Source organism: Cyclopterus lumpus, chromosome 6 (assembly GCF_009769545.1).
Source record: "Cyclopterus lumpus isolate fCycLum1 chromosome 6, fCycLum1.pri, whole genome shotgun sequence".
In the NCBI taxonomy this organism is placed as follows: Eukaryota; Metazoa; Chordata; class Actinopteri; order Perciformes; family Cyclopteridae; genus Cyclopterus; species Cyclopterus lumpus.
Window position 1 is genome coordinate 15,745,872 of NC_046971.1, and position 13,893 is coordinate 15,759,764.

At 39.3% G+C, this 13,893-nt stretch overlaps 1 protein-coding gene across 2 annotated transcripts in view; it reads right to left on the reverse strand.

The window, feature by feature from the left end:
* Window positions 1-13,893, reverse strand: part of banp (BTG3 associated nuclear protein) — a 33,492-nt gene that overhangs the window by 10,853 nt on the left and 8,746 nt on the right. The window contains exons 8-11 of one of the 2 annotated variants that reach the window (XM_034534782.1): window positions 13,153-13,311; window positions 9,298-9,419; window positions 8,145-8,216; window positions 6,154-6,198 (exon numbers count right to left, since the gene is read on the reverse strand). In XM_034534782.1, the coding sequence (XP_034390673.1) occupies window positions 6,154-6,198; window positions 8,145-8,216; window positions 9,298-9,419; window positions 13,153-13,311 (398 nt within the window). The remainder of the gene's footprint in view (window positions 1-6,153; window positions 6,199-8,144; window positions 8,217-9,297; window positions 9,420-13,152; window positions 13,312-13,893) is intronic. The other variant, XM_034534783.1, reaches the window with a different exon arrangement.

The following is a 13,893-nucleotide window of genomic DNA, read 5'->3' on the forward strand; positions in this document are numbered from 1 at the left end:
TCCCCGATCCTTGGCCCTTTATCTCCAGGCCACGATGACACAAGGACACAAAGCAGCCCACTATCCCTTTGAAACAGGATCCACCACGAGACCTCCAAATCCTTGACTGCTTACGTACGTCCCACTTACTCTAAACATTGGTCATAAAACATCTTGTTTGTATCTCATTTTACCCTCCTCTCAAATGACGGGAATCCCAACAACCCACGTACATATTAGAAACCACATTCTTGAGCAGAGAGAGAAAAAGGAAAACGGAGTAACTCGGGAGACTGTCTTCAGATTATTGACAGTCACGCCCAAAGGCCCCAGATGGGGGGCTTTAGGGCCATTGTTTGCACAATCACTTTATGTGGCACCAGTTACCATGTTGGGACAAAACATCTCTTCAAGACCGTGTCCCTTTTTTTTTTTTTTTTATTCCTCTCCCCCATCGTTTTTTTTTTCCTATCTACCCTATTCCTCATCAGTCCCTCCTTTCATCTTCCAATCCTCCATTTGGTCTGCATGGTTGCCGGGTACGATCCCAACTCAGAGAGAAGGGCACTCGATAAGAGGCAGACAGGGAATTCAGTAAAAGTTATTTTATAGTTTCTTGCGTCTGCCTTCTCTAATGTCGACATGAGAGTGTTTTTATAAGCTTTCGGAAAAGGTTTGGTTTGTTCTTCACGCATTTTCAGCTAGCACAGCTGCACTGAGGTCAGGGCTAAGTAGGCATAGGCTGAAATAGAAGTGAATACAGAAACATTTACATCTTAACTACACAGTTAGTCAAATATAGAATAAACAGTTTGATGCGTGAAGCATCAAGAACCCTTTTTCTAGGGTTCATTCCCAATCTCCAGGTGACACAAATCTCTATATTTAAATGGAGACATATATAAGTATTGAAGCGTTGGTAGTAATGATATCTATTAAGGGGTTAAAGGAGCTTGATTTAACATTCAGGGGCTTTATGTAGCAGCAAACAACAATTTTCTCCGTAAAGATATCGTGGAGTAACGTCTACCTAAGCAGAGATAGAAGTCCCTGAGTTTACATAGTTGGCCCGGCCGCGCATGCTTTTACTGCATGTTCGTGCATGCGAGCGTGCCCCACTGGTCGGCTCAGGGCCCGTCACTTTGCACTGCTCTCATACGGTGGTGACAGCTGATGATGCTGCGCTAACACGTGTTAACCCGGTTAGCTCTGTCAACACTTTTGAAGTTGTTTGCACTGTTAGCTGTGAGCTGCCAGCTCGCAGTCGTCATGTCAAAAAATATATAAATCTTGTTTTCAGTTAATTCTGGAGATACTTATGCAATAGTAAGCAAAGCTTGATTAGAACCAGTTTACTTACTGGACAGCATGATTTACTCATACACTGACACACATAACTAATGAGCTGTGAGTAAAAGAATGAAGGCTATCACTTTCAGTTTTTTCCTTAATGAGTGATTTCCAAAATGGATTTATTTCCTGATCAAACGAGCACAGTTGTGAGACAGACACGAGACAGTTAGCAATGTATTCTCGTCCGCGCAGCACAAATTGTAATTAGAATGCATGACAACACACATCAACACCCCATTTGTTTGCATCAAAATGAGGTCTTTATGCTAAGTGTATTGCCAATAAAGACAATTCCTTTTATTCGCAGAAATATGAGCAATGAAAAAATACCACACATCTGATGACATAAAAAGGAGTAGCAGGGAACAGACCTGTGAACACATTATAGAGAATTGAACACAGCGAGTGGCAGCCTTACAAAAAATACTAAATTCCATTTTGCAGCATCCAAAGCCATTATTGTTGAGGAAAACTAGCATATGTATAAGGGACAGTCTGCATAGTCTGTTGGCAATTTAATCGCTTTGAGAGGAGGATTCACACCATCTTTTTCTTTCTTTTAAAGGCATGTTCACAAGTAATTAAACGATTCATTTCCTGTACCCAAGTAAAGAAATCAATGGAAGGAATTACTCATTCCAGAATGAAGCTTCTAGATTTAGACTCATCTTCTCAATGACTCATGACACCTTAATTGGAGATTTTGTCCAGGAAATGAGAAGTTATAAAATAACAATGCTAGATTACAAAATCTGTGACATCATACATAATCTCTTTATCCATTATACATGTGAGAGAACACAGATCAGGTTTAGGTCTGAACTGTTATGTATTTGTCTGAGGTTCCTAACCAATGCTGGTCCAAGATACACTACACCAATCACGATCGAGACATACTATTTGTGTGAGACCAGATCTGGTCAAAGTGATGCATCTCCCTAAATAAGTGCTATCACTAATATTATATTTGTTTAGGCCCCATTTCTCTCAAAGTTCTGGGGTTCATCAGATTTAAGAGCTGACTGGGGAGCCGGCCGCCCTCTGCTCCATGAGAATATACAAATGAGGAGTGTGAGTGTGTGAAAAGCTTGAACTGCAACATCAAGTTTAAAGAATAAGTCATCGTGTTTGTTTAGGCAAAGCAATCATATCATTTTACAGACCCAAATCAAAATATGAGCTAAAAAGAAAGGGAAAATAAAAGAGCTCTTTATTGGACTCTCAGACACCGCCGAGGGAATAGAGCCCTCTGTGCTGCTTTTTGTTCTTGCATCCTTTGGTCTCTATCTGAAAGAAACTAATGCTGTTTCAAATAGCCCAATTTAGAACAGCTAGAAGTGATGAAATCTGATAAGACTTCCTGTACTCGTATGTACTCTGAACTGATGTGAATATAATCTAAAACCCCAAACGCTCGTCAAATCCTAGAAAGATGGAGCGGAATGCGAGTGGGTCATTCGAGGACACAAGCAAGCATGTCTATTTTATGAGTGTGTGACAGAGAAGCAGTGGGGGGATGTTTGGAGACCACCTCAATAAAGAGAAAACACACACACAGCAAAAGAGCCAATAAAACAATACAAACAAAAAAATTAAAATGATATAAAGCAGATGCATTCACACATCACCAATGTGCCAGCACACAGATATCCTACAGCGCTTTCAACCACTGAGTGAATTGGATGATTGAAATCTTAAATCAGACTATAAAATATAGTGTTGAGCAGTGGAAATCACTTGGTTCCAGACGGTGAGTGGCTTGTAACTCCTTCAACCCAAATGTTGACATACTCCTTAAAAGGGGGAGGGGGAGGGGTTGGGGTATCTTTTCAAGTGCAGGGATGGAGGTCCAGTAATTCTTTATAAAGTAAAGTAATTGTAAACACATTACTTTTGATATTTGAACAAAGTAAGACATTACTTCATGAGTATGGTTGCATGGTATACCGGAGCAGGTCATTTTTTTCATGGAAATTACAGATTTACTGATGCGTCATTTTATCTTAATCTCCTGTAATTCAACACATAACCCACTAAAGAGCGTGTTCAAGTATTATATTACCATCTGTCTCAGCAACATTAAATAAACAGAAAAGAAAAGGAGTTCATCGGTTTGAGTGACACAACACAGCGCTTTCAAGGGCATATTCCTGGTTTTACGTCATCAACTTCTCACAGATCTTAATCTAAGTTTTAGTTTTGGAAGCCACTCACCGTTTCCCGTGCTGCAGTACCACTCTCTGCCTACTAAACAGATGCCTCTATATGACTCACATAAGTAATAAAGACATCAGCCTAAAGATTGGCTATTTCTATTTAGCTTTTCTTATTAATGTCATCGCTGCCTGAGGTGACAGACCGTCACCTTATTATTAATACAAGAAATTAAAGTTCCATGTAGCAACTATGCAAAATAATTAATTTATTGTGTTCCTCTGGGGGAAATCCTTTTAGCTCTCTCCAAATTGTGAATGTGGCTGCAGAAAAACAGCTTTGGTCGTGGGTCCTGACTCGACATTCCAAAATCAAAACAAGATTGAAGTACGGACGTCAGAGCAGTTTGACACCATCAAAGTGCTTTAGGTGCATGTGCAGCCATTTAAACAACAGTCGCTTTTAGTGCGTTTGGGGCTTATTAAACCCTGTGTAATCTGTTTTGATTAATGCGATCTGGTTGCAAATAGAAAGTAAACTATCAAAGAAATCACATAAACAATGAATTTGATTCCATTACTTTTCCTGATTGAACAAATTCATAATGTTGGTATCTTGACAAGACCATTACTCTTTAGTCTCCTAACTGGAATAATATCTATGAAATATAATTGCATTCTTCTTACTCTGCCTTCAATTCATACCACACATTTCTGAATTATGAGTGGATTGCATATGACTGAGCGAAGAAAGTGGAAGATCTAACTCAGAAAGTCTGAATTTAAGGCTGCAGACTTAATTTGACCGATTTTCTACCATTTTCAGTCCAAGAGTTGGACGCAAGAAGTAATGTACACTGTATAGTAGTTTACATTACTTTATAACTCTGGAAAAGAATCACAGCGACAATCCTTTTATGCACTGTTTCGACAATCGCAAGGTTAATGGAGCTGTACCTGGAAAGAAAGCTTGGATTTGGTTGGCCAATGCCATGCCCTTAAACACAATTGTTTAAAAGCATAATGCAGAAGTAATATAATAAATAGTGTTGGTAAGTTTCTTAGGGGATCATGTGGAATGAATCAACTTAAAAAAAAGAGTAAATAATAATGTGTAGTTTTCTTATAATGACCCCAACAATGAATACGTGTAAAGCGGGAAAAAAACCTCTACTGGCTGTTACATAAAAACACCTGTCCTAACAAAATAACACAAAACACTTTAACCACCAGATGGGCAGCGTGAGAAATAACTTCCTTTCCTAAAGTCTTGCTTTTTGAAAAACAATTCATGAATGTGAAATGATGTATTGGTCTGCAGGCGTCCATATGTGTCCGGCAATGGCCACACAGACCACTTTGATCGAGACTTGGATATCAGCGGAAAGAACAGAGAAACAGGAAGAGCCTGTGGCCCAAAACATGAGTGACGGAGGTGAAGGAGGGGAGAAAACTGGACAAAGACATCGACACTTGGAGGACACAAAAACATTTGAGGGCCGGTGTGAGGGTGCATGTTTCTAATTAGAACACCATTCTAACATCACACTGTAGAGTAGTTTGTGATGCTTTTGAATGGTTAAAAAAGGTATTATTATGGATATAACGACTGCACGTGGGTCTGGGCAGTACACCCAAAAACCAAGAAGTATGATACACCATTACCAAGAGTTACTGAAGTGCTAAAAGATTGTTTTTTAAATTTGCTCAACTATGACAGCTTCAGCATTTTAAAGCTTCTGTGTTTTAAATAAAGATGTGGATGACAACGTGTATCTTTTTAGGTGATAGCTCTTCAGTGCAGCTTTTACTGACCATACCATGCTCTGTGACTCACAATGTTAAAATGAGTGCATTATCAGTGTACTATAGACCACTAGTAGCAGTATGGAGATATTAATCCTTGAGGGTGTCCCCGTTTTGTTTATCTTGTGTGTGCGCGCCTGAGGTAAAACATGCAGACACTGGCAGCGCTACCCGTTCCTGCCAATGGATTCACTCGTTCTGCCTCTTGAAACCAAACTTGGCCAGCGAAAGTTTCAAACACATCAGCGTCGCCACACCCGGTGCCATCGAGGATATGATTTGGGATTCACGAATATCAAGCCGATACTGACTCAAACAGCTGGTTGATGTATCAGTGTTCATTTCTGTGTTATATGTATATACTATAAACATTTAATGCGGGAATTTTCCTACCTGTTTAAGTTTTGACCGGTTGGTTGCTGCATTAAAAAGGATTCCAATTTAACAAGATGCTGGTTTACATCGTATTATTGTATCAATAAATAACAGTTCGGAGACTTGATCCACTTCATGAAAGTAGATTTACTTTGCTCAGTTTACTGTAGCAGTTAAGAAATCGCTCTTTTTCGCTCGTCTACAGCTTGATACTTTGGCACCGGAGCCGCGGGTTGACGATTTCTTTTTTTATATTTAAAAATATATATATTTCCATTGACACAGTATCGCCTCAAACTCCAAGATAAGTGGTGTGTGTTTCCTTTTGAAAGATTGTCAACTTTGCAAATACATCATTTATTTTTGTGGTCAAAGACTGAGGGAGCCGCAACCGAGGGGCTGAAGAGGGTTGCCGACCCCCGATCTACAGCATGGATTGATTTGTGTATCGTGACTCCCAATTTCTTCATTGTGAACGTGTTCTTACCTGTCCATCCTGACCAACATGTACCTGGTGGATCTGGAGATTTCCCTGAAATAGAGGAGAGACTGGTCACGTCAAAGACCTGATGCCGTATTATATACACATGTAATAATTTTGCCATTTCAACCACCAAACATCGAGTCTTAAAAATGATACATCTTGTCCATTTCTTTGCCCTCCTATTCACAGTAATCTGCATGGACAACAGATTACTAAAACCTGCATTGTTCAAAAGGTGATTAAAGGTGGTAAACTGAACTCTCTGTTTCTATACATGATAACATAAGAGTGAGAAGTGGAGGTAATGTCCTTGTATATTCGTCAACGATTGTGTCATTTCAAACTATATAAAGACTTTTGTAAACAACAATAGAAATCCATTCACAAAGGCACAAGCCTATCGCAGCCTAATCAAGATCCAATGACCATCGTAAAGACTTTGAACACCCATAGTGACGCTGACAAGACCACATAAGAGAGGACATCGTCAAAGCCATATTTAGACAAACCAAACTTTTTGTTGTTTTCTCTTGTTACTTTTCATTCATGCATATATCAAATGCTGTCGGAGTTGCCATATGGCAAAAATGCAGTGTATTCTCTCAACTAGCTCATTTCCTTTTAAAGCGTGCTAAAACCAATGACGTTGATGAAAGAGGCCCATTCCTAATGAAAACATAGTGTAAGAGTGGCAGTTGGGAGAAGTGGGATTTTGTTGCTAAGCTTTGAAATCCAAAAAACAAACAATATCATGGAGTAGGAAGAAGAGAGGAGAAAAAAAACTGGGCTCCGCTACAAAGAGCAGGAAAGGCTTTAGAGCGTTTCTGCCTCCAACTCCGCTTCCCCAACTCGTGTATTTCTCCCTTTGAGTGTCCTTTAGCACCAATAAATAGGAAATGAGAAAAACACTTGAGCAAGGTGTCAATTGCTTTTGCATAAATGTCCAGCTGTCATGCATCTGTGGCACTTATCATAGAGTATGAGATTAGAAATGTATGTGTGTACATAGACCGGAGCCTTGTAATTAATATATCTCTTCCACATCCTCAAAATATCACTAACAATGATGCTGATGTGGACATTCCTCTTCAGCAGTCGGTGTGGTTTGTAATTTGATTTTGATTTTAACTGGCAGGCTGTGTGTGCATTCAGAGTGCACGTATAGTGGGGAGATGAGACATCTGGGCATTATGTGGAAACAAAAGTCATAACTCCACGCAAGCGGATATATAAACATTACGGGACATCTGCTTTTGTTAAAATTCCCTATTGACTTAAATGTCAGGTATTACTTGGGTGCATTATGCTTCACTGGGATGACTATTTTCAAAGGCAAACCAAAACATACAGGGCTACAAAGAAACACCAAACCTATTTAACAAATGAAAAATAGAAGTTTGCTCTATAAGACAGCTCTTCCTATTCTTTCTTTTAGAAGTAAACTACCTTTGATGCTACAAAATGTGAGTTTTGCAATCACACATTTGATCAATCATTGGTGAACAGATTTAGATCAACATTTGAATAATGATTCTTCCACAGAGCTAAAGGAGGATCAACCCTATATTTGTGAAAAAACCCTTGGCAAGCTTTCAACATGACAGAAATCAAAACATGACATCAAAAGAAACCCGTAACTTTATAGAAATCGCACAGGGCAATCCAGGGTGCATTTGCTTTATCTACATGCTCACACAGATATAGTGGACTGTTTCAAATGGCCAGTCAAATGATGCCAGTCATCAGCTAGCCTGAAGTCGATCACATTACAAACCAGACTTCAAACACAATATACTGGCATTGCCACACTAAAGTAGACAACGTTATTTTTGTAAAGGTCAGTAAACCACTTCTTTCTCAAGCATGAGTTTACTGTAACAGTTTTAGAACAGACAAATTCTCCAGACCAACGCGTTTGCGTTGACTTGAGAATGACTCAAGAAAAGGAGAGGCTTATTATTTCTCTGTTCTCACATGAACACACCGACACTTGCCTCACTGTCCTGTGTGATCTGCACCTCCTCTCCTTGTGGCACCTGGGCAATGTGCAGCTGACCCTGAGGAATCTGAGAGACAAGGATGAAAAAGCTGAAGCTGGATAAATTACACAAATATTTTTGCCAAGGGATTTTTTCCTTTCATCCTAAATGTGATTCTCTACTGCAAAGAAATATAAGAATGATTATCATACACTTACAATTTGTGCTTAACAGGTCCACACATGTTCAAGTCCGTCTAACAATAGTCAGGCCCCTATATACAGATTGAAATGTATCTCCTAATTTTTAAAAGATAAAAATACACAGTTGTTGTTTGGTGCAAAAATGTATTCTTAAGTCTTTAGTTTAGTCTAAGTTAATTAAACAAGTGGGTTAAACATACATTGAAAGGAAAGGATGTATAACAGCAGAACTGTCAACACTAAATTGTGAGGTAGCTTTGTATCACTGTCATTACACCAATGACTAGATATGGAGCCTCACAGCAGAATGTTCATATAGTATCATCAGATCATGTGTAATAATTACTATTAGATATTTTAGTTAGTAACACTGACTTTGCAACTCACACACATGCACTTAATTATTCACACAAAAAACTCAGTGATAAACATTGTCTCACAACTTGTGTGTATCTGTCAGCGGTTGTTTGAATACACAACATTAAACAAAACTAGTCCAAAATGCTCGCACTCAATGAAGAACTGTAAACTCAATGGTAAACCCTGGAGGAATATATGACACTTTATCAATTTGGTCAATAGCAGAGATGGTGTAACTTAAAAACTCTAAATTTAGGATCTTAAACAGGCCATAGAGTTTATTGAAGTAGTCCATTGCTTGTTGAAATGAGGTATTTGTGTGGATTTCAGGACACAAGGGAGACAAGATAGGAATGGTCAAGTCACTTCCTTCCTGTCAGCCCACATAAGCTGCTCTGTATTTCTGCAGAATGCTCCATGTGTCACTCTGGTGGGTGGAATAATATTTCCCCTGCACTTTAAACCCTGATTCATCGGACCCCTATATGAAAGCAGCAAGGCTCATACTCTTGCTGTTAGAGAATACGTTGTTGTGTGCTTGTCAAATAAAAAATGATATGGATGAATTCAGAGAAAGATTGAAGGATGAAATATCTGCTACTCACCACCTGAACTTGTCCATCCTCCCCGATACGGTGGAACTGGACTTGCTGATTGGCCAGTGTGTAGTGCAAGGTCTGCTGGGTGGCAGTCTCAATTTGGCCCGTTTCTTCTGACATGCCTCCCTCTGGTTAGGAGGACAAACAGCATGGTCAAATGTGTATTTTCTGTGAACAATGGAAGTAGGTCAGAATTACAGTGAAACATTATTCAAGCACACATAAGAAATAGGGATGAGGTCTTTAAGACACAGACACACAAACCAACAAACACGCATATATCAGGCAAAGGCCCTTAGCAGGGTTGCAAAATTCCGGGAATATTCAAAGTTGGAAACTTTCCATGGGAATATACGTGAATTAACGGGAATAAACTGAAAATGTTGGGGTAATTTAACTGTATTTACCTTGTCATAAGCAGACATGCATGCAAACATTTATAATACAACTTTTAAAAATGACATTTTTGACATTTTGTGAGTAGAACTTTATTCTTTCATCGAACAACAAAAACATGAACGTTGAATAAAAAAAGGTGTATTCCCTATGATCACCACCCTGCAACACACATTTTTTTCCCTGAATCTAAATGCTTTCTTCCTGGACCTCATCAACGTCCTCCTCACTGCTGTAAAGTTAGTCTACTGTATATAAATAAACTTGATATTAAAATGAACATGGCTTCAGTTGACCAAGTAATCAATGCTAGGTGATGACAAACAGTGTTGGGAAAGTTCACTTTCTACATGAACTAGTTCAGTTTATAGTTCACACATTTTAAAATGAACTAGTTCAGTTCATAGTTCATAATTCAAAATGTTGAACTAAGTTCACAGCTCCAAAAAATGAACTAGTTCAGTTATTTTTTTCAATATGTTGCGAGCTATAATTGAAATCTCTATCTGTCTGCAATACCGCTCTTGGCCTCTACGCCACTCGGCGCTGTCACACTTGCCAAGCAAAGGGCTGAAACATTCAGACGCAACACTGATGACAAAGACGTTCACAAACAACAGAACGTTTTATGTTTACGTTTATGTTTACGTTTATGTTTCTGGCAGACAATGTTCCCAACCAGCTGCATCCAGGGTCCAGCTGAGCTAGGCGTGTATAGTCTTGTTCTCAACTACACTTAAGTTCCCTGTTATATGCTTTTGCAAAAAAACTTAGGCACATTTCTTTTTTTCAAAATTCCCAAAATTCCTGAGCCAAAATTCCCGAGCAAACTTTCCGGAAATTTACCGGAAACTTTCCACCCCTTTGCTACCCTAGCCCTTAGCAACTTCTTGTACGAAACCTGTCTAATTCCCCAGACATCTGCTGCATGATGCCGTGTTTATACTTTATCAAACGCCTAAATACACAATAAGGGCTCTCCAGCAAGCCATCCAAACACATTCATGGTCTCACAGCCAAACACAAACTCCAGGCCTCAGTCTAAACACCCGCTATCACACCAGCAGTTTGAAACCCCTGCATGGATCTGTCGAATCACCCGATGCAGCTCGAAAACACGCTAAAGACCTCAAGACACCTTTAAGCAATCAAAGACAGCAAAGTGCTCGTTGACAGTGGAGTTTGAATCAAATGCCAGAAACTAAACAAAACCGCACCTTCTCTGTAAGATGTCAAAATGTGCAGCAACAAAAAGAAGATTTGGGAGAAGTGAGGACTGAAAGGATTTTAGGTCATTTCTGGGAAACAGACCTTGCAGCAATTAACAGCGGTGAGGAATGGCAGTCAGACTACGTTCTTGATCATGAAAAAAGGAATGTAGCTTAAAACAATACAAAAAATACAAACATTTGATGCATACACATCAAAAAAATCTGTTTTATGTTGTGCCGCTTTGAAAAGTAAGGCTCTCTTTGGTTATTACTGCTATGTATTGTATTATGTAAATCATCCTCAGGACTTTTGTTTGCCAGACAAGAAAGGGAGAACCAGGTGGCTTGTGAAAACTAGAGTTTTGGTCTGAGCTCTACTTGCTGGTTTACAGATAAATAATGGTTTTAAAAGCAGAAGAATTGAGTATCAGATTAATGAAGGAATAACTGTTTGGTGTGTCTCTTTGCATGTTTGTCCATGCACCATATTTGTTTTGTACACTATGGGGTGTGTGTGGCCTGTAAAGGAAGGGCCTGACAATCCTGAGCACTCACAGGATATTTGGGTTTTCCCTGCAGTCGTACTTTTCCCTGGTCCGAGGTGAGAGGTGATGGCTCACAGGGAGGGAAGGACAGCAGGCATTGTGTGCAGATTACAACCATCTGCAGTGAAACACACTGCATCTGCATTTGGGTTGAGGTCTTAAAATGCCTTTAATATAGCTGGTGAAATAAGTCCTGTATGAGTTTACTGTGTATGACTTTTTGTTGACTATTTAGAAAACAATTTCCTGCATAAAAAGTTATAAAACAGGCACTGAGAGAACAAGGGAACTGTAAATCCTTTGTCTTTTGGTGCCATGTAAATGTTGTCGATGTATCAAATTAAAAGAGGCTGACTAAACTTAGAACCTCCTTCACGTATTTCCCCCCATTACTACAAATCCAAAGATTAATATTGAAAAACAATCTTCCATAACTACAAACAAACTAATGTAACGTGCCACTGCATAAAATCCAGCCCATACTAACAATCAGTGATTGTGTCACTGGCCGTAACCAATAGAAACAGCTGTAGCTGTAGTTGATTCTCACAACTGTGCAACTTGTTTGATTAGAAAACAGACAGAAACACGTAGCAACGTTATCCCCAGATAAAGACTTGAAGAGAGAGTGGAGCCAGGTAGGTGTTTTTTTACTCAGAACATAGAGATACATGTCAATGTGCTCACTCCCAAAGCATTTCACAAGGTGGCAGAAGGTTCTAAATTCTTTAGTTTTCTAAAATAACTAAAAAGATCCTTACGCTTGAAAAAGGATTCTCTGATTCTGTGTCATGTAAGTTTAATTAAAATGGTACTGCACACTTAAACAGGTTTTTAAGATGGAAACCAAATTATTTGACTGTACTGTGATGAATCACATCAATGCTGGTGTAAATATTGTAAGTTTTTACAAAATGTATAAAAAATATCCATGCCATCAACTCATCTACTGTTTTAAAGCAGTCCTGATCTTGCAAGGACAATGCTGAGATATAGTTGACGGTTTGGGATTAATCTATGTCATGAAAATAAAAGAATGTTAATAACCTCTAATCAGACCCCCCCCTCCTGGTGGCCAGCGACAGCGCTGGGTCTAAAGGTCCCTCCTCCGAGCAGCAAGTGGCGACATAGTCTCTGCGGATTAAGCTCCCAGCAGCACGGAGTGTGGCAGTGGGTCCGCAAGCTAATTCTTGTCTCATTTGGGCGCCGAGGAACAGTAAATTCATCAGAATAATTGCCCCATGCCATATCACTATTTTCCATGTTACGCGTTGGGGCTCGTCATACAAAAGTGACCGTGGTTTCAACTCTCAGCCCCTTGCCCATGTTTTAGATTTATTTTTAATAGAGCAGTGAGTGGCTGAGACCTGGGGGTGAAGTTACACTTTGATGTTTTGCATGTTGTGATTTGCCATACTTTCTTACTTATGCTGATCTGTTCTCTGTTAAGTTTTATCCAGACATGTTTGGATAAAGAGTGATACACAGTAAGTAACCAACTGGAAATGTACGAGAAAAAAGGAAGGTGGTCTTTGATTAGAGAACCACACATCATTTTCTAAACGGATTCAACACTCCGTGTCGCTCTTTCTAATTCGCTGTCACATAACATATGGGTAGTATTTATACAACATCTGAATCTAAAAGCATATTCAGTGGTTTAAAGAAAATCAATTGTCGAGTTATTACACACACACACACAACTTTACCTGCGGACGTACCGCGAGGTGTGCGTTTGGAGAAGCTCTTGACAGCCAGACTCTGGCCCCGCTGCTTGCGTCTCCAGGCAGTGCGACACTTTGAGTCAATGCTTTGCTTGATGCGGTACCAGTCTGACTCGGTGATTCCAAATTTGTGGAATAAGTGGCCTGTTAGGACACAAAGAGGTAAAAAGTAAATCACGTGCTGTGTGAATAATACAATATTGTTGGCTTGGTTGTGCGTGTGTGTATCATATCTCAAAATGAGTCTGTGCCGAGGTTATGTTCTTTTTTGTCGTTTTGATATGTCTTTTTGCCTCGAAAATGCTCACTAAATAGTCTCCTTTAAGGTTTAGTGAAGTTCAATTTAAAACCACTTTAGAGCAGGGAGGTGTGATTTCAGGACAAGTACCTCACATCTGTTTCAACAACACTTTATTAATTAAAAGCACCTCCTAATCATCAAACTTTTCCTTCATTTTTTTCAGATGGACGATGGACAACTGTTTATGCATCAATTATTGTTGCAGCTGGGCTGCTTATTAGGCACATCAACCACAGCATGCAAGGCACTATCAATCAGAAAAAGAAAAATTGTTTTACAATTAAAATCTGTATTTTTAATCTTGGCATGAAGATGTGTATGTCGTAGGCTTGTAGGGACACTTAGTCCTAAACTCTCAACCATGTCAGCATTCAGTCGTATAACCTACGTGCCCACATTCAGTCTTTGCAAAAACTTGATTGCCA